Source organism: Bombina bombina, chromosome 3 (assembly GCF_027579735.1).
Source record: "Bombina bombina isolate aBomBom1 chromosome 3, aBomBom1.pri, whole genome shotgun sequence".
Classification (NCBI taxonomy): domain Eukaryota; kingdom Metazoa; phylum Chordata; class Amphibia; order Anura; family Bombinatoridae; genus Bombina; species Bombina bombina.
In genome coordinates, this window is record NC_069501.1 from 260590620 (window position 1) to 260612114 (window position 21495).

At 40.8% G+C, this 21495-nt stretch overlaps 1 protein-coding gene across 4 annotated transcripts in view; it reads right to left on the bottom strand.

Moving 5' to 3' along the window:
* Positions 1-21495, bottom strand: part of CLUH (clustered mitochondria homolog) — a 251373-nt gene that overhangs the window by 71564 nt on the left and 158314 nt on the right. For all 4 annotated transcript variants that reach the window (XM_053706279.1, XM_053706281.1, XM_053706277.1 and 1 more), the window contains exons 16-17: positions 6430-6674; positions 5838-5922 (exon numbers count right to left, since the gene is read on the bottom strand). In XM_053706279.1, the coding sequence (XP_053562254.1) occupies positions 5838-5922; positions 6430-6674 (330 nt within the window). The remainder of the gene's footprint in view (positions 1-5837; positions 5923-6429; positions 6675-21495) is intronic.

Consider the following 21495-nt stretch of genomic DNA (forward strand, 5'->3'; position numbering starts at 1 on the left):
GTAGAATGAGCTGTAATTCTCTGAGGCGGAGTTTTTACCCGACTCAACATAGGCAAGATGAATTAAAGATTTCAACCAAGATGCCAAAGAAATGGCAGAAGCTTTCTGGCCTTTTCTAGAACCGGAAAAGATAACAAATAGACTAGAAGTCTTACGAAAAGATTTCGTAGCTTCAACATAATATTTCAAAGCTCTAACAACATCCAAAGAATGCAACGATTTCTCCTTAGAATTCTTAGGATTAGGACATAATGAAGGAACCACAATTTCTCTACTAATGTTGTTGGAATTCACAACTTTAGGTAAAAATTGAAAAGAAGTTCGCAACACCGCCTTATCCTGATGAAAAATCAGAAAAGGAGACTCACAAGAAAGAGCAGATAATTCAGAAACTCTTCTGGCAGAAGAGATGGCCAAAAGGAACAAAACTTTCCAAGAAAGTAATTTAATGTCCAATGAATGCATAGGTTCAAACGGAGGAGCTTGAAGAGCTCCCAGAACCAAATTCAAACTCCAAGGAGGAGAAATTGACTTAATGACAGGTTTTATACGAACCAAAGCTTGTACAAAACAATGAATATCAGGAAGAATAGCAATCTTTCTGTGAAAAAGAACAGAAAGAGCAGAGATTTGTCCTTTCAAAGAACTTGCGGACAAACCCTTATCTAAACCATCCTGAAGGAACTGTAAAATTCTCGGTATTCTAAAAGAATGCCAGGAAAAATGATGAGAAAGACACCAAGAAATATAAGTCTTCCAGACTCTATAATATATCTCTCGAGATACAGATTTACGAGCCTGTAACATAGTATTAATCACAGAGTCAGAGAAACCTCTTTGACCAAGAATCAAGCGTTCAATCTCCATACCTTTAAATTTAAGGATTTCAGATCCTGATGGAAAAAAGGACCTTGTGACAGAAGGTCTGGTCTTAACGGAAGAGTCCACGGTTGGCAAGAGGCCATCCGGACAAGATCCGCATACCAAAACCTGTGAGGCCATACCGGAGCTACCAGCAGAACAAACGAGCATTCCTTCAGAATCTTGGAGATTACTCTTGGAAGAAGAACTAGAGGCGGAAAGATATAGGCAGGATGATACTTCCAAGGAAGTGATAATGCATCCACTGCCTCCGCCTGAGGATCCCGGGATCTGGACAGATACCTGGGAAGTTTCTTGTTTAGATGGGACGCCATCAGATCTATTTCTGGAAGTTCCCACATTTGAACAATCTGAAGAAATACCTCTGGGTGAAGAGACCATTCGCCCGGATGCAACGTTTGGCGACTGAGATAATCCGCTTCCCAATTGTCTACACCTGGGATATGAACCGCAGAGATTAGACAGGAGCTGGATTCCGCCCAAACCAAAATTCGAGATACTTCTTTCATAGCAAGAGGACTGTGAGTCCCTCCTTGATGATTGATGTATGCCACAGTTGTGACATTGTCTGTCTGAAAACAAATGAACGATTCTCTCTTCAGAAGAGGCCAAAACTGAAGAGCTCTGAAAATTGCACGAAGTTCCAAAATATTGATCGGTAATCTCACCTCCTGAGATTCCCAAACTCCTTGTGCCGTCAGAGATCCCCACACAGCTCCCCAACCTGTGAGACTTGCATCTGTTGAAATTACAGTCCAGGTCGGAAGCACAAAAGAAGCCCCCTGAATTAAACGATGGTGATCTGTCCACCATGTTAGAGAGTGTCGAACAATCGGTTTTAAAGATATTAATTGAGATATCTTCGTGTAATCCTTGCACCATTGCTTCAGCATACAGAGCTGAAGAGGTCGCATGTGAAAACGAGCAAAGGGGATCGCGTCCGATGCAGCAGTCATAAGACCTAGAATTTCCATGCATAAGGCTACCGAAGGGAATGATTGTGACTGAAGGTTTCGACAAGCTGTAATCAACTTTAGACGTCTCTTGTCTGTTAAAGACAGAGTCATGGACACTGAATCCATCTGGAAACCCAGAAAGGTTACCCTTGTCTGAGGAATCAAAGAACTTTTTGGTAAATTGATCCTCCAACCATGATCTTGAAGAAACAACACAAGTCGATTCGTATGAGATTCTGCTAAATGTGAAGACTGAGCAAGTACCAAGATATCGTCCAAATAAGGAAATACCACAATACCCTGTTCTCTGATTACAGACAGCAGGGCACCGAGAACCTTTGTAAAAATTCTTGGAGCTGTAGCTAGGCCAAACGGCAGAGCCACAAACTGGTAATGCTTGTCCAGAAACGAGAATCTCAGGAACTGATAATGATCTGGATGAATCGGAATATGCAGATATGCATCCTGTAAATCTATTGTGGACATATAATTCCCTTGCTGAACAAAAGGTAAGATAGTCCTTACAGTTACCATCTTGAACGTTGGTATCCTTACATAACGATTCAATATTTTTAGATCCAGAACTGGTCTGAAAGAATTCTCCTTCTTTGGTACAATGAAGAGATTTGAATAAAACCCCATCCCCTGTTCCGGAACTGGAACTGGCATAATTACTCCAGTCAACTCTAGATCTGAAACACATTTCAGAAATGCTTGAGCTTTTACTGGATTTACTGGGACACGGGAAAGAAAAAATCTCTTTGCAGGAGGTCTCAACTTGAAACAAATTCTGTACCCTTCTGAAACAATGCTCTGAATCCAAAGATTGTGAACAGAATTGATCCAAATTCCCTTGAAAAAACGTAACCTGCCCCCTACCAGCTGAGCTGGAATGAGGGCCGCACCTTCATGTGGACTTAGAAGCAGGCTTTGCCTTTCTAGCTGGCTTGGATTTATTCCAGACTGGAGATGGTCTCCAAACTGAAACTGCTCCTGAGGATGAAGGATCAGGCTTTTGTTCTTTGTTGAAACGAAAGGAACGAAAACTATTATTAGCCCTGTTTTTACCTTTAGATTTTTTATCCTGTGGTAAAAAAGTTCCTTTCCCACCAGTAACAGTTGAAATAATGGAATCCAACTGAGAACCAAATAATTTGTTACCCTGGAAAGAAATGGAAAGTAAAGTTGATTTAGAAGCCATATCAGCATTCCAAGTTTTAAGCCATAAAGCTCTTCTAGCTAAAATAGCTAGAGACATAAACCTGACATCAACTCTGATAATATCAAAAATGGCATCACAGATAAAATTATTAGCATGTTGAAGAAGAATAATAATATCATGAGAATCACGATGTGTTACTTGTTGCGCTAAAGTTTCCAACCAAAAAGTTGAAGCTGCAGCAACATCAGCCAAAGATATAGCAGGTCTAAGAAGATTACCTGAACACAGATAAGCTTTTCTTAGAAAGGACTCAATTTTCCTATCTAGAGGATCCTTAAACGAAGTACCATCTGACGTAGGAATAGTAGTACGTTTAGCAAGGGTAGAAATAGCCCCATCAACTTTAGGGATCTTGTCCCAAAATTCTAATCTGTCAGACGGCACAGGATATAATTGCTTAAAACGTTTAGAAGGAGTAAATGAATTACCCAAATTATCCCATTCTTTGGAAATTACTGCAGAAATAGCATCAGGGACAGGAAAAACTTCTGGAATAACTACAGGAGTTTTAAAAACCTTATTTAAACGTTTAGATTTAGTATCAAGAGGACCAGAATCCTCTATTTCTAAAGCAATTAGGACTTCTTTAAGTAAAGAACGAATAAATTCCATTTTAAATAAATATGAAGATTTATCAGCATCAACCTCTGAGACAGAATCCTCTGAACCAGAGGAATCATCAGAATCAGAATGATGATGTTCAGTTAAAAATTCATCTGTAGGGAGAGAAGTTTTAAAAGATTTTTTTACGTTTACTAGAAGGAGAAATAACAGACATAGCCTTCTTTATGGATTCAGAAACAAAATCTCTTATATTATCAGGAACATTCTGCACCTTAGATGTTGAAGGAACTGCAACAGGCAATGGTACTTTACTAAAGGAAATATTATCTGCTTTAACAAGTTTGTCATGACAATCAATACAAACAACAGCTGGAGGAATAGCTACCAAAAGTTTACAGCAGATACACTTAGCTTTGGTAGATTCAGCACTTGACAGCGATTTTCCTGTAGTATCTTCTGACTCAGATGCAACGTGAGACATCTTGCAATATGTAAGAGAAAAAACAACATATATATAAAGCAAAATTGATCAAATTCCTTAAATGACAGTTTCAGGAATGGGAAAAAAATGCCAAAGAACAAGCTTCTAACAACCAGAAGCAATAAAAAATGAGACTTAAATAATGTGGAGACAAAAGTGACGCCCATATTTTTTCGCGCCAAATAAGACGCCCACATTATTTGGCGCCTAAATGCTTTTTGGCGCCAAAAATGACGCCACGTCCGGAACGCCGACATTTTTGGCGCAAAATAACGTCAAAAAATGACGCAACTTCCGGCGACACGTATGACGCCGGAAACGGAAATAGAATTTTTGCGCCAAAAAAGTCCGCGCCAAGAATGACGCAATAAAATGAAGCATTTTCAGCCCCCGCGAGCCTAACAGCCCACAGGGAAAAAGTCAAATTTTAAGGTAAGAAAAATGTTAAATTAAAATGCATTATCCCAAATATGAAACTGACTGTCTGAAAATAAGGAAAGTTGAACATTCTGAGTCAAGGCAAATAAATGTTTGAATACATATATTTAGAACTTTATAAACAAAGTGCCCAACCATAGCTAGGAGTGTCACAGAAAATAAGACTTACTTACCCCAGGACACTCATCTACATATAGTAGATAGCCAAACCAGTACTGAAACGAGAATCAGCAGAGGTAATGGTATATATAAGAGTATATCGTCGATCTGAAAAGGGAGGTAAGAGATGAATCTCTACGACCGATAACAGAGAACCTATGAAATAGACCCCTTAGAAGGAGATCACTGCATTCAAATAGGCAATACTCTCCTCACATCCCTCTGACATTCACTGCACGCTGAGAGGAAAACCGGGCTCCAACTTGCTGCGGAGCGCATATCAACGTAGAATCTAGCACAAACTTACTTCACCACCTCCATCGGAGGCAAAGTTTGTAAAACTGAATTGTGGGTGTGGTGAGGGGTGTATTTATAGGCATTTTGAGGTTTGGGAAACTTTGCCCCTCCTGGTAGGAATGTATATCCCATACGTCACTAGCTCATGGACTCTTGCTAATTACATGAAAGAAAGTGTGTTTTTTTCCATTTTTTCCATCATATTTCTAAAAAAAAATTATAGTAAATTATAAGATATGATGAAAATAATGGTATCTTTAGAAAGTCCATTTAATGGCGAGAAAAACGGTATATAATATATGTGGGTACAGTAAATGAGTAAGATGAAAATGAGAGCTAAACACAAACACCGCAGAAATGTAAAAATAGCCCTGGTCCTTAAGGGAAATAAATTGAAAAATGGCCTTGTCCTTAAGGGGTTAAAGGGATACTAAAACCAATTTTTTTTTTCTTTCATGATTCAGTTAGAGCATGTAATTCTAAGCAACTTTCTAATTTACTCCTATTATCATATTTTCTTCGTTCTTCCATGGAATTTATATGTGCGTGTGTATTTATGTGTGTTTATATGTTGGAAAAATGGCGCCGATAGACTTGTACGACGCAGGGTTGCCACAAACCTTCAATATGAAAGAAAAAAAAATCCAATATCTACAAAGCGCAATAAAACAAGGTACGACTGCACAAGACTCACTCCCTTTGCTTACAGGCCGAGACAGTCAAATGCAACCAATGCTATGCAAATAAAGAACAGTCCCATCATTGTCATTTTATAAAAAGTCACTGTGACCAATTAAAATCAGACTATAAAAAATATCTGTGTTATAGATTTACTTACCTGGATTCCAGCCTTGACACATATTTCTCTGAGAAGACTAATTTTCTGTAGATTGTACATCTCCACAGCGTGGTCCACATTGTCACTTTACAAAAAGAAAATAATGAAATGACTCTGAAACTGTATCATTCTCCCATGTTACTGGTCTCTGGACAATGATTTAGTGAGCTATGAAGTCTGTATATTCACATCATTAAAATACATTTCCCTAAATAACATTTAAAATGGACATTAAACACTAAATAGATTCATGCACCTCCCTCTAATAATACAAGTGCTATTTCTGCACCTACGTCACACTACATATGGAATGTTGCTGTGCTGGGATGGAGTGAAAGCTAGATTTCAACATGGCGGAACACATAATTAGTGGGATTGTGTCCCTTTAATCTCACTCTATAAGGCAGCAACACGTTGATTAGTTATTCCATGTATACAACAATGTACTATAAAAATGCATAACAATAAATAGTTTGTTGTTTTTGATTTATATACAAAAAACATGCAAAACAGGAATTGGATGTATACAAATGCACCATGGCCTTACAATTCCTACTTCGTTTATAGTTTCACGCCTCAAGATATCACTCACCACTCCAGAGTGTAATCATAGTAAGCTTTTGCTTCTGTACAAATGCTCTTCCAGAGCTCCTGAGGGGTGATACTGGCCCAGGCTGTGTTGTCGGTGCTGCTGAGGTTCCGGTTCTTGCGCTTTTTGTTCTTTTTCTTGGAGACCAGTTCATCAGCAGGGAGGTGAGCTACGGAGTTAGGGAAAGAGCTGAGGAAGCAGTTTAAGAAATGGCTGATTGCGGCAGATAAACCAGAAAGTTCTACGCCCTGGGGAGAGATTAGATAAAAAGTTATATCACTACACTGCTTTGCGGAAAAGATTTGGGTGTTAAAAAAAAACCCCTGAGAAAAACAAAATGTAAAGAGACTATTACAAAAGAATAAATAAATATTTTACATCACTGTGTACCAAATTGTATTATTCCCAGAAGTTTTTTTATTAGTATACAAGTTCATAGAGCTTTACACGAATACAGATAAAAAAGAACATAAAATAGGGCAAAGCAGTAATCTGCCTAAAAAAACCTCTAAGTGAAATAATGTGTGGTATATAGTATTGATTTTATTACTTTAGTTTTTATGCCCCAGGTTGTGAGCAAGAGGAACACAATTAGAAGATAGCATACAACTAAAAAAACTAAATTTATGCTTACCTGATAAATTTCTTTCCAGACATGGAGAGTCCACAACATCATTCCAATTACTAGTGGGATATTCACTCCTGGCCAGCAGGAGGAGGCAAAGAGCACCCCAGCAGAGCTGTTAAGTGTCACTTCCCTTACCCATAACCCCCAGTCATTCGGCCGAAGGGAAATGGAAAAAGATGATAACACAAAGGTGTAGAGGGGGCCTGAGGTTTAACAAAAAATACTGTCTATTTTAAGGGTGGGGTTGTGGACTCTCCATGTCCAGAAAGAAAGAAATTTATCAGGTAAGCATACATTTTGTTTTATTTCCTAAGACATGGAGAGCCCACAACATCACTCCAATTACTCGTGGGAACCAATAACCAAGCTAGAGGACACAGAAGGAACAGGGAGGGAGACAGGCAGACCTAAACAGAAGGCACCACCGCTTGAAGAACCTTTCTCCCAAAAGAGACCTCAGCCGAGGCAAAAGTATCAAATTTGTAGAATTTGGAAAAAGTATGCAGAGAGGACCATGTTGCCGCCTTGCAAATTTGTTCCACAGAAGCTTAATTTTTGAAAGCCCAAGAAGAGGAGACAGCCCTAGTGGAATGAGCCGTAATTCTCTCAGGAGGCTGCTGTCCAGCAGTCTCATAAGCAAAACAAATCATACTTCTCAACCAGAGGGAAAGAGAAGTAGAAGTAACCTTCTGACCCTTCCGCTTTCCTGAGAAACAAACAAACAGGGAAGAACTGACGAAAATCTTTAGTAGTCTGTAGGTAAAATTTTACAGCACGTACAACATCCAAGTTATGCAAAAGACGTTTCTTATGAGAAGAAGGATTAGGATAAAAAGAAGGAACAACAATTTCCTGATTAATGTTTCAATCCAAAACCACCACCTCAGGGAGAAACCCCAATTTAGTACGAAGGACCGCCTTAGCTGCATGAAAAATAAGATAAGGGGAATCACATTGCAGAGCCGAGAGTTCAGAAACTCTGCGAGCAGAGGAAATAGCAATAAAGGAACAAAACTCAACAAATATCTACAGAATGCATTGGCTTAAACGGAGCTTGCTGCAAAACTTTAAAGGGATAGGAAAGTCAAAATTAAACTTGCATGATTCAGATAGAGCATGTCATTTTAAGACACTTTTAAATTCACTTCTATTTTCAAATGTGCTTTGTTCTCTTAGTATCCCTTGTTAAAAAATTAATACGCACATATCATACACTAGTGGGAGCTGCTGCTAATTGGTGCCTGCACACATTTGTCTCATGTTATTGGCTAAATAGAAGAGAATGAAGAAAATTTGATAATAGAATTAAATTGGAAAGTTGTTTAAAATTGTATGTTCTATCTGAATCATAAAAGAAAATGTTGGGGTTTACTATCCCTTTAAGAACTAGGTTAAGGCTCCAAGGAGGAGCAACAGGTTTAAACAAAGGCCTGATTCTGACCAAGGCCTGAGAAAATTATTGAACATTTGGCACTTCTGCCAGACGTTTGTGTAAAAGAATAGATAGTGTAGAAATCTGACCCTTCAGAGAACTGACTGACAAACCCTTCTCCAAACCTTCCTTGAGAAAAGCCAAAATTCTAGGAAACCGTGACCCTGCTTCAAGAAAAGCCCTTTGATTCACACCAATATAGGTATTTGCGCCATACCTTATGGTAAATTTTACGAGTAACCGGTTTGCGAGCCTGAAGCATGGTATCAATGACTGACCCAGAAAATCCACGCTTAGCCAAAACTAAGCGTTCAATCTCCAAGCAGTCAGCTTCAGAGAAACTAGATTTTGATGGAGGAAAGCACCCTGAGTTAGAAGATCCTTCCTCAGAGGTAACCTCCAAGGAGGAAGAGATGACATCTTTACCAGGTCTGCAAACCAGATCCTGCGAGGCCATGCAGGCGCTATTAGAATTACAGACGCTCTCTCCTGCTTGATATGAGCAATGACTCTTGGAAGGAGAGCAAACTGAGGAAACAGGTATGATAGACCAAATCCCAAGGAACCGCCAGAGCATCTATCAAGGCGGTCTGAGGATCTCTTGACCTTGAACCGTACCTTGGAAGCTTGGAAATCGGACAAGACGCCATTAGATCCTACTCCAACACTGCCCACTTGAGGGTTATTCTGGAGAACACCTCTGGATGTAGAGCCCACTCCCCGGGATGAAAGGTCTGTCTGCTCAGAAAATACGCCTCCCAGTTGTCCACTCCTGGAATGTGAATAGCAGAGAGGAAGTCACTTCCTTCATAGCGAGGGAACTCAGAGTTCTTCACTGGTGGTTGATGTAAGCCACTGTGGTGATGTTGTCCAACTGGAATCTGATAAACCGGGCTAAAGACAACTGAGGCCAAGCTATCAAGGAACTGAAAATTGCTCTCAACTCTAAGATGTTTATGGGAAGAGAGGACTCCTTCCGAGTCCACAGGCCCTGAGTTTTTAACGAGCCCCAGACTGCTTCCCAGCCTAACAGGGTAGCGTCCGTAGTCACTATCACCCAGGGGGGTCTCCGGAAGAATGTGCCCTGTGAAAAATGATCCTGAGAAATCCACCACAAGAGAGTCTCTTGTTAGAGAATCCAGATCTATCCTCCGAGATAGATCTGAATGGTCTCTGTTTCGTTAACTGAGCATGCATAGTTGCAGAGCTCTCAGATGGAACCGAGCAAAAGGAATGATGTCCACGGAAGCGACCATCAGACCAATTACCTCCATGCATTGAGCCACTGATGGACTAACAGTAGACTGGAGAGAGAGACATGAATTGAGAAGTTTGGATTTTCTGACATCCGTCAGAAAAATCTTCATGGATAGGGAATCTATGATGGTCCCTAAGAAACACACCCTTGTAGTTGGAACAAGGGAACTCTTCTCCAGATTCACTTTCCACCCGTGGGAATGTAGAGAAGACAACAAGATCTCTGTATGGGAGTTTGCTAGTTGAAAAGATGACGCTTGAACCAAGATATCGTCCAGGTAAGGCGCCACCGCAATTCCCCGATACCTGACTACTGCCAAAAGAGCCCCCAGAACCTTTGTGAAAATTCTGGGAGCTGTGGCAAGGCCAAACGGAAGAGCAACAAATTGAAAGTGCTGGTGTAGAAAAGCGAATCTCAGGAACTGGTGATGATCCCTGTGAATAGGAACATGCAAATATGCGTCCTTTAGGTCTATGGTCATCATGAACTGACCCTCTTGGACCAAAGGAAGAATGGAACGAATGGTTTCCATCTTGAAGGACAGAACCCTGAGGAATTTGTTGAGAGATTTTAGGTCTAAAATGGGTCAAAAAGTTCAAATCTATTTGTGGATCCCAAAAAGGAGGGAATAGAATCCTCGACCCTGTTCCTTTACAGGAACTTGAACAATCGCCCCCAGGGAAGAGAGGTCCTAAACGCAGCTTAAAGGGACATTAAACCCAAACAAATTCTTTCATGATTCAGATAGAGGACACTATTTTTAAAAAGTTTCCAATTTACTTCTATTATCAATTTTTTTTTCATTCTCATGTTGGTAGCGTGCACATGCCTAAAGCACTTCACGACAGGAAATAGTGCTGCCATCTAGTGCTCCTGCTAACGTATAACATTGTTACAAAACTGCTGCTTTATAGTGCTGCAGACACGTGCACACTCTTGAGCTTACATTTCTGTTTTTCCACAAAGAATAACAAGAAAACTAAGAAAATTTGATAATAGAAGTAAATTAGAAAGTTGTTTAAAACGTTATGTTCTATCTAAATCATGAAAGAAAAAAATTGTGTTTTATGTCCCTTTAAGAAGGCCTCTCTTTTTACCTGATCTGCAAATAATCTTGAGAGGATGAATCTGCCCCTGGGAGGACAAGTCTTGAATCCTATTTTGTAACCCTGAGATACTATGTCCACAGCCCAAGGATCTGAAACATTGCATATCCAAGCTTGACAAAAAAAGGAAAGTCTGCCCCCCCCACTTAATCCACTACCGGACCGGGAGTGGTCCCTTCATGCTGATTTAACCTTGGATGAAGGCTTCTTTGACTGCTTCCCCTTATTCCAAGGCTGATTGAATCCCCAAGAGGACTTGGACTGCTCCGGCTTGAAGGAGGAAGAGGAGAATTTTTGTCCCTTCAAGTTACGAAAGGAATGAAAATTAGAATTTTGGCGACCCTAAGGTCTACTCTTCTTGTCCTGAGGTAGAAAGGACCCCTTTCCACCTGTAATCTCAGAAATGATCTCAGCTAGACCAGGACCAAAAAGGGCATTACCCTTATAAGGTAATGACAGGAGCTTTGATTTGGAAGTAACATCAGCTGACCAAGATTTTAGCCACAAAGCCCTACAGGCTAGAACAGCGAAGCTAGACATCTTAGCTCCCAGTCTAATTACTTGCATGTTGCCATCAGAGATAAAGGAATTAGCCAGCTTAAGGGGATTAATCCCATCTTGGATCTCTTCTAATGAAGTCTCCTCTTTTTGTCCCTTGCAAATGACTACTGTCATTTTAAGAAGGAAATTATTTCCTCAGAGCGCAAAAACGTTAAGGGTAAAATAAGAGAAAACAAAGTATGCACCTCTACACCTCAGTCAGCCTGAGGTGCCCTACCTGAACCTTCAAAAGTAATCCAAATATACGCAAAACTCCCCAGCAGATCGGTCAAACGAGCCGTCACAGAAGAGAGCTCACATAAGAATGACGCCGCTCCGCTCAGTATCTCAAGCAGAAGAGCGGGAAGTCACATGACCGGCAGAAAGAAAAACTGCGCAGGAGATTAAAAAGCGTGTCTCTTATAAACCCTCACAGTAAAACGGAATGAAAAAACAAAATTTATGCTTACCTTATTAATTTCTTTCTTTTGCGATGTACCGAGTCCACGGTTTCATCCTTACTTGTGGGATATTGTCCTTCCTAACAGGAAGTAGCAAAGAGAGCACCACAGCAGAGCTGTCTATATACCTCCCCCCTTAACTCCACCCCCCAGTCATTCGACCGAAGGCTAAGGAAGAAAAGAAAAAACTATAAGGTGCAGAGGTGACTGAAGTTTACATAAAAAATACTATCTGTCTTGATAGACAGGGCGGGCCGTGGACTCGGCACATCGCAAAAGAAAGAAATTTATCAGGTAAGCATAAATTTTGTTTTCTTTTGAAAGATGTACGGAGTCGGCGGTTTCATCCTTACTTGTGGGAAACCAATACCAAAGCTTTAGGACACGGATGAAGGGAGGGACAAGACAGGAACCTAAACGGAAGGCACCACTGCTTGCAAAACCTTTCTCCCAAAAATAGCCTCTGAAGAAGAAAAAGTATCAAATTTGTAAAATTTGGAAAAGGTATGAAGCGAAGATCAAGTCGCAGCCTTACAAATCTGTTCAACAGAAGCATCATTTTTAAAAGCCCATGTGGAAGCCACCGCTCTAGTGGAGTGAGCTGTAATTCTTTCAGGAGGCTGCTGTCCAGCAGTCTCATAAGCCAAACGGATGATGCATTTCAGCCAAAAGGAAAGAGAGGTAGCCGTAGCCTTTTGACCTCTGCGCTTTCCAGTATAGACAACAAACAAAGAAGATGATTGGCAAAAATCTTTGGTTGCCTGCAAATAAAACTTCAAAGCACGAACCACGTCTAAGTTGTGCAACAGACGTTCCTTCTTGATTGAAGATAAAATAAAAACTAACAGTTTAACACCTCTTCTCTTTACCCTTCCAGCTTAGAGCCAGCAAAGAGAATGACTGGGGGGTGGATTTAAGGGGGGAGCTATATAGACAGCTCTGCTGTGGTGCTCTCTTTGCTACTTCCTGTTAGGAAGGACAATATCCCACAAGTAAGGATGAAACCATGGACTCAGTACATCTTGCAAAAGAAAGAGGTCTTAAACATCCGAAATCCCCAAAAATAATATACCCAATATCTAAGAACGTTTCTTTGACTGCTTCCAGCTAATAAAATAAACATATCTTTAAGCCCCAGAGGTACCGTCCCATAAACAGTAAGGGAAGTTATTAACGCAATACTCTCCACACATATGAAAGTGGCTGCACACTGCCCTAAAGTAAATCCTACATAAAGGATTAATTATGTCCCAAAAGAAATAACGCAGAAATAACTTTTTCCCAAATGTAATCCTCCCATACCTAGAAGACAAAAGCACTTACCTGCAAATCCAGCTGTCGGGCAGGAAGACAGCTCACAAGGTGTGAAAGGACACATTCTCCTATCAGAGATCTGTAGAAAAAGAAAGAACAGAGTAACTAACTCTGGCTTTCTATAATTAGGGTAGCAATTATGTCAGAAAACAAAGCAAGGACAACCTCACCACCTTCTAACTGCTAAAAGCCACCACTACTCTTACTAAAGAGATTGACGTTGACACAGCTAAACCTCAATCCTTGCTTGTAGGGAAAAGTACCTATACAAGGATTAAATATCTTCAGACACAAACTTTGCACATCCTCCCTTGACAGAAGCAAAGAGAATGACTGGGGTTATGAGTAAGGGAAGTGACACTTAACAGCTCTGCTGGGGTGCTCTTTGCCTCCTCCTGCTGGCCAGGAGTGAATATCTCACTAGTAATTGGAATGATGTTGTGGACTCTCCATGTCTTAGGAAAGAAAAGAATGCACTTGCCTGTGTTTTAGATTAATGGTTACTGCTTTAAAAAAAAAAAAAAAAAAAAGAGTATCAACAATAGTAGTGTATTACAACTTGTATAACCACATTCATACTAAATCTTTAATTTATACAAAAAAACATTTATACCAGCAACGTTTGCTATTAAAACACTTAAACCTGAATAATCCCCAAAAATGAGGACTATATCAGTAAATAGATAATGTGACTACTACAGCAGACAGAAGAATAAATATTGGCTTGGCTCCTTCAATCCGGGAGCCACTTTAATTATAATATTACAGTAAACATCTGCACTGCAGAGTATCAACAGCGCAAATATCGATATGAGTTAAACCATGGGATTCAGGTAAGCAAATAAAAAACTGGAGAGACAAGGCTTCTCCTATTGACCCCTGATGTGCGTTTTACAAGAATGCTTCCTCAGAGGGGGTCAATAAGAGAAGACCCCTCTGAGGAAGCGTTCTTGTGAAAGTTTTTTTGTATAAAAACATAATTTATGCTTACCTGATAAATTCCTTTCTTCTGTAGTGTGATCAGTCCACGGGTCATCATTACTTCTGGGATATTAACTCCTCCCCAACAGGAAGTGCAAGAGGATTCACCCAGCAGAGCTGCATATAGCTCCTCCCCTCTACGTCACTCCCAGTCATTCGACCAAGGACCAACGAGAAAGGAAAAGCCAAGGGTGAAGTGGTGACTGGAGTATAAATTAAAAAATATTTACCTGCCTTAAAACAGGGCGGGCCGTGGACTGATCACACTACAGAAGAAAGGAATTTATCAGGTAAGCATAAATTATGTTTTCTTCTGTTAAGTGTGATCAGTCCACGGGTCATCATTACTTCTGGGATACCAATACCAAAGCAAAAGTACACGGATGACGGGAGGGATAGGCAGGCTCTTTATACAGAAGGAACCACTGCCTGAAGAACCTTTCTCCCAAAAATAGCCTCCGATGAAGCAAAAGTGTCAAATTTGGAAAATTTGGAAAAAGTATGAAGCGAAGACCAAGTTGCAGCCTTGCAAATCTGTTCAACAGAGGCCTCATTCTTAAAGGCCCAAGTAGAAGCCACAGCTCTAGTGGAATGAGCTGTAATCCTTTCAGGAGGCTGCTGTCCAGCAGTCTCATAAGCTAAATGAATTATGCTACGAAGCCAAAAAGAAAGAGAGGTAGCAGAAGCTTTTTGACCTCTCCTCTGCCCAGAGTAAACGACAAACAGAGAAGACGTTTGTCGAAATTCCTTAGTTGCCTGTAAGTAAAATTTTAGAGCACGGACTACATCCAGGTTGTGCAGTAGACGTTCCTTCTTCGAAGAAGGATTTGGGCATAAAGAAGGAACAACAATCTCTTGATTGATATTCCTGTTAGTAACTACCTTAGGTAAGAACCCAGGTTTAGTACGCAGAACTACCTTATCCGAATGAAAAATCAAATAAGGAGAATCACAATGTAAGGCTGATAACTCAGAGACTCTTCGAGCCGAGGAAATAGCCATTAAAAATAGAACTTTCCAAGATAACAACTTTATATCAATGGAATGAAGGGGTTCAAACGGAACGCCCTGTAAAACATTAAGAACAAGGTTTAAACTCCATGGTGGAGCAACCGTTTTAAACACAGGCTTAATCCTGGCCAAAGCCTGACAAAAAGCCTGGACGTCAGGAACTTCTGACAGACGTTTGTGTAACAGAATGGACAGAGCTGAGATCTGTCCCTTTAATGAACTAGCGGATAAACCCTTTTCTAAACCTTCTTGTAGAAAAGACAATATCCTAGGAATCCTAACCTTACTCCAAGAGTAACCTTTGGATTCACACCAATATAGGTATTTACGCCATATCTTATGGTAAATCTTTCTGGTAACAGGTTTCCTAGCCTGTATTAAGGTATCAATAACTGACTCAGAAAACCCACGTCTTGATAAAATCAAGCGTTCAATTTCCAAGCAGTCAGCTTCAGAGAAGTTAGACTTTGATGTTTGAATCAGAAGGTCCTGTTTCAGAGGTAGAGACCAAGGTGGACAGGATGACATGTCCACCAGATCTGCATACCAAGTCCTGCGTGGCCACGCAGGTGCTATTAGAATCACTGATGCTCTCTCTTGTTTGATTCTGGCAATCAATCGAGGAAGCATCGGGAAGGGTGGAAACACGTAAGCCATCCTGAAATCCCAAGGTGCTGTCAGGGCATCTATCAGGACTGCTTCTGGATCCCTGGATCTGGACCCATAACGAGGAAGCTTGGCGTTCTGTCGAGACGCCATGAGATCTATCTCTGGTTTGCCCCAACGTCGAAGTATTTGGGCAAAGACCTCCGGATGAAGTTCCCACTCCCCCGGATGAAAAGTCTGACGACTTAAGAAATCCGCCTCCCAGTTCTCCACTCCCGGGATGTGGATTGCTGACAGGTGGCAAGAGTGAGACTCTGCCCAGCGAATTATCTTTGATACTTCCATCATAGCTAGGGAGCTTCGTGTCCCTCCCTGATGGTTGATGTAAGCTACAGTCGTGATGTTGTCCGACTGAAACCTGATGAAACTCCGCGTTGTCAACTGGGGCCAAGCCAGGAGGGCATTGAGAACTGCTCTCAATTCCAGAATGTTTATTGGCAGGAGACTCTCCTCCTGACTCCATTGTCCCTGAGCCTTCAGAGAATTCCAGACGGCACCCCAACCTAGAAGGCTGGCGTCTGTTGTTACAATTCTCCAGTCTGGTCTGCTGAATGGCATCCCCCTGGACAGATGTGGCCGAGAAAGCCACCAAAGAAGAGAATTTCTGGTCTCTTGATCCAGATTCAGAGAAGGGGATAAGTCTGAGTAATCCCCATTCCACTGACTTAGCATGCACAGTTGCAGTGGTCTGAGGTGTAGGCGTGCAAAGGGTACTATGTCCATTGCCGCTACCATTAAGCCGATTACCTCCATGCATTGAGCCACTGACGGGTGTTGAATGGAATGAAGGGTGCGGCAAGCACTTTGAAGTCTTGTTAACCTGTCCTCTGTCAGGTAAATCTTCATTTTTACAGAATCTATAAGAGTCCCCAGGAAGGGAACTCTTGTGAGTGGAACGAGTGAACTTTTCTTTTCGTTCACCTTCCATCCATGTGACCTTAGAAATGCCAGTACTAACTCTGTATGAGACTTGGCAGTTTGAAAGCTTGAAGCTTGAATCAGAATGTCGTCTAGGCATGGAGCTACCGAGATTCCCCGCGGTCTTAGTACCGCCAGAAGAGCACCCAGAACCTTTGTGAAGATTCTTGGAGCTGTAGCCAATCCGAATGGAAGAGCTACAAACTGGTAATGCCTGTCTAGGAAGGCAAACCTTAGGTACCGGTAATGATCTTTGTGAAGGTAAGCATCCTTTAAATCTACAGTGGTCATGTACTGACCCTCTTGGATCATAGGTAAAATTGTCCGAATAGTCTCCATCTTGAACGATGGAACTCTTAGGAACTTGTTTAGGATCTTTAAGTCCAGGATTGGTCTGAAAGTTCCCTCTTTTTTGGGAACCACAAACAGATTTGAGTAAAACCCCTGTCCCTGTTCCGATCGTGGAACTGGGTGGATTACTCCCATTAACAAGAGCTCTTGTACGCAGCGTAGAAACGCCTCTTTCTTTGTCTGGATTGTTGACAACCTTGACAGATGAAATCTCTCTCTTGGAGGAGAGTATTTGAAGTCCAGAAGGTATCCCTGAGATATTATTTCTAGCGCCCAGGGATCCTGGACATCTCTTGCCCAAGCCTGGGCGAAGAGAGAAAGCCTGCCCCCCACTAGATCCGATCCCGGATCGGGGGCCCTCAATTCATGCCGTTTTAGGGGCAGCAGTAGGTTTCCTGGTCTGCTTGCCCTTGTTCCAGGACTGGTTAGGTTTCCAGCCTTGTCTGTAGCGAGCAACAGCTCCTTCCTGTTTTGGTGCAGAGGAAGTTGATGCTGCTCCTGCTTTGAAATTACGAAAGGAACGAAAATTAGACTGTCTAGTCTTAGTTTTGGCTTTGTCCTGAGGCAGGGCATGGCCTTTACCTCCTGTAATGTCAGCGATAATCTCTTTCAACCCGGGCCCGAATAAGGTCTGCCCTTTGAAAGGTATATTAAGCAATTTAGACTTAGAAGTAACATCAGCTGACCAGGATTTTAGCCACAGCGCCCTGCGTGCCTGAATGGCGAATCCTGAATTCTTCGCCGTAAGTTTAGTTAGATGTACTACGGCCTCCGAAATGAATGAATTAGCTAGTTTAAGGACTCTAAGCCTGTCCGTAATGTCGTCCAGAGTAGCTGAACTAATGTTCTCTTCCAGAGACTCAATCCAGAACGCCGCTGCAGCCGTGATCGGCGCAATGCATGCAAGGGGTTGCAATATAAAACCTTGTTGAACAAACATTTTCTTAAGGTAACCCTCTAATTTTTTATCCATTGGATCTGAAAAAGCACAGCTATCCTCCACCGGGATAGTGGTACGCTTAGCTAAAGTAGAAACTGCTCCCTCTACCTTAGGGACCGCTTGCCATAAGTCCCGTGTGGTGGCGTCTATTGGAAACCTTTTTCTAAATATCGGAGGGGGTGAGAACGGCACACGGGGTCTATCCCACTCCTTAGAAACAATTTCAGTAATTCTCTTAGGTATAGGAAAAACCTCAGTACTCGTCGGTACCGCAAAATATTTATTCAACCTACACATTTTCTCTGGTATTGCAACTGTGTTACAATCATTCAGAGCCGCTAACACCTCCCCTAGTAATACACGGAGGTTTTCCAGTTTAAATTTAAAATTTGAAATATCTGAATCCAGTCTGTTTGGATCAGAACCGTCACCCACAGGATGAAGTTCTCCGTCCTCATGTTCTGCAACCTGTGACGCAGTATCTGACATGGCCCTAATATTATCAGCGCACTCTGTTCTCACCCCAGAGTGATCACGCTTACCTCTTAGTTCTGGTAATTTAGCCAAAACTTCAGTCATAACAGAAGCCATATCCTGTAATGTGATTTGTAATGGCCGGCCAGATGTACTCGGCGCTACAATATCACGCACCTCCCGAGCGGGAGATGCAGGTACTGGCACGTGAGGCGAGTTAGTCGGCATAACTCTCCCCTCGTTGTTTGGTGAAATTTGTTCAATTTGTACAGATTGACTTTTATTTAAAGTAGCATCAATACAGTTAGTACATAAATTTCTATTGGGCTCCACTTTGGCATTGCAACAAATGACACAGGTATCTTCCTCTGAATCAGACATGTTTAACACACTAGCAAATAAACTTGCAACTTAGAATACAATTCAATTAGAATAATATTAAAAACGTACTGTGCCTTTAAGAAGCACAGAAAATCTATGACAGTTGAAAATTAATAAATTGAAACAGTTATAGCCTCAATCCTTGTAAACAACACAACTTTAGCAAAGGTTTAATCCCAATAGCAAAGATAACAAATTCTGAAAGCAGGAAACAATTACAGAATAAACGTTTTATATCACAGTCAACTATAATTCTCACAGCTCTGCTGAGAGAAATTACCTCCCTCAAAATAAGTTTGAAGACCCCTGAGTTCTGTAGAGATGAACCGGATCATGCAGGAAATACAAAGAGCTGCTGACTGAAATAACTGATGCATAGAAAAGGCGCCAAAAAACGGCCCTTCCCCCTCACACACAGCAGTGAGAGAGAACAGAAACTGTCAGAAAAAGATTAAGCAACTGCCAAGTGGGAAAATGGTGCCCAAACATTTATTCACTCAGTACCTCAGCAAATGAAAACGATTTTACATTCCAGCAAAAACGTTAAACATAATTTCTAGTTATTAAACAGCTTAATGTACTTCTTACAGTGTAATTCTAGTGAAGTACCATTCCCCAGAATACTGAAGTGTAAAGTATACATACATGACATTATATCGGTATGGCAGGATTTTCTCATCAATTCCATTGTCAGAAAATAAAAGCTGCTACATACCTCTATGCAGATTCATCTGCCCGCTGTCCCCTGATCTGAAGTTTACCTCTCCTCAGATGGCCGAGAAACAGCAATATGATCTTAACTACTCCGGCTAAAATCATAGCAAAAACTCTGGTAGATTCTTCGTCAAACTCTGCCAGAGAGGTAATAACACACTCCGGTGCTATTTTAAAATAACAAACTTTTGATTGAAGATATAAAACTAAGTATAATCACCATAGCCCTCTCACACCTCCTATCTAGTCGTTGGGTGCAAGAGAATGACTGGGAGTGACGTAGAGGGGAGGAGCTATATGCAGCTCTGCTGGGTGAATCCTCTTGCACTTCCTGTTGGGGAGGAGTTAATATCCCAGAAGTAATGATGACCCGTGGACTGATCACACTTAACAGAAGAAATAAAGATTTAGTATGAATGTGGTTATACAAGTTGTAATACACAGCTAATGTTGGTATTCTTTTAAAGCAGTAACCCATTAATCTAAAACACAGGGAAGAGCAATCTTTTTTTAGTTGTATGCTTATTTACAATTATCTTATAACTTTACAAGAATACAACACATTACTACTAAAAGTACTCTGTATAAACTAGATCAGTTATGGGCAACTAGTATTACTCAATAGGCTATATATACACTGCCCCAAATGTTCACAAAAGGCCATACTATATATCTGACTAAAGGCAAAAGTATTTACATGCATTGTCTATGTGTGAGAGAGAACTGGTGTTTTGTGTAGGTGGCGTTCCTTCCTGTGTTAAAAGAAAGGCTGCATGGGAAGCCTCAGAGGTTCGCATGAGGCTCCTGGGACCGTCAGTTGCCAAGGGTGACAAACATGTCTCATAAAAGTAGGTTTTGTGTGCCCTGGTCTGACTAGAACATGTGCTTTACAATCCTATTGTAGTTGAACTAAAGAAACATGAAAATGACCTTTATACCATTAATAGGGTCATAGTACAAGAGGCATTATAATTTGGTCTCTGTAGCATCTGTTTATCATGTTTTTTCTGTGATAATATGGGTGTCTTTGGCAGGAATCCAATGCAGCATGAACAATTTGAAATTATTGTGCTGTATCCTTTATGAACAGTTAGGTAGTTTACCCAAATGCACAGAGAAACATTACTTTTAAAAAATAATTTTCCATTAACAATTTAATGCAAAAGGTACTTTATTTTAAACAACTTTCTAATTTACATCTATTGTCAAAATGTTCTTTGTTCTTAGTATCCTTTGTTGAAAAGCATACCTAGCTAGGCTATAGAACACAATGGCACTACTGGGAACTAGCTGGTGATTAGTGGCTGCACATATATGCCTCTTGTCATTGACGCATGTTCAGCTAGCTTTCAGTAGTGCTTTGCTGCTCTTTCAACAATGGATAACAAGAGAATGAAGCATATTTGATAACACAAGTAAATTGGAAAGTTGTTTAAAATTGTATGTTCTATTTGAATTATGAAAGAAATGCATGTCCCTTTAAATGCAAGGAAATTAATAAGCTATATTGTCCAACAGATGTGGTGAATGCTCCACAGTGTAGTAAAAATGCGTAAATTCAAATGCTGAGATGATCATGAATAGTATTTCCAACATTATACGCAGACGTTTTTACTCCTGACTTATTTCTAAGAACAACAAGATTAAAAGTCTGTACAAATGTGAATGTTTTCTATGTAAGAATCTTTCATTTTTCTGTGTTCTAATATTTGTAAAGATCTGCTACATAGGCAATTAGGAGAGGTAAGAATTAAAATAATATCAACATATGTTTTGTGTTCAGATTGCGCAACCAACACCCACTTTTAGATCACCCGGAAGACTTCAATTTAAAAACATTTGCAAGTTGTAAACAATTAGGAACAGTTTTACGCCTCTAGTACTCCTTGCTACT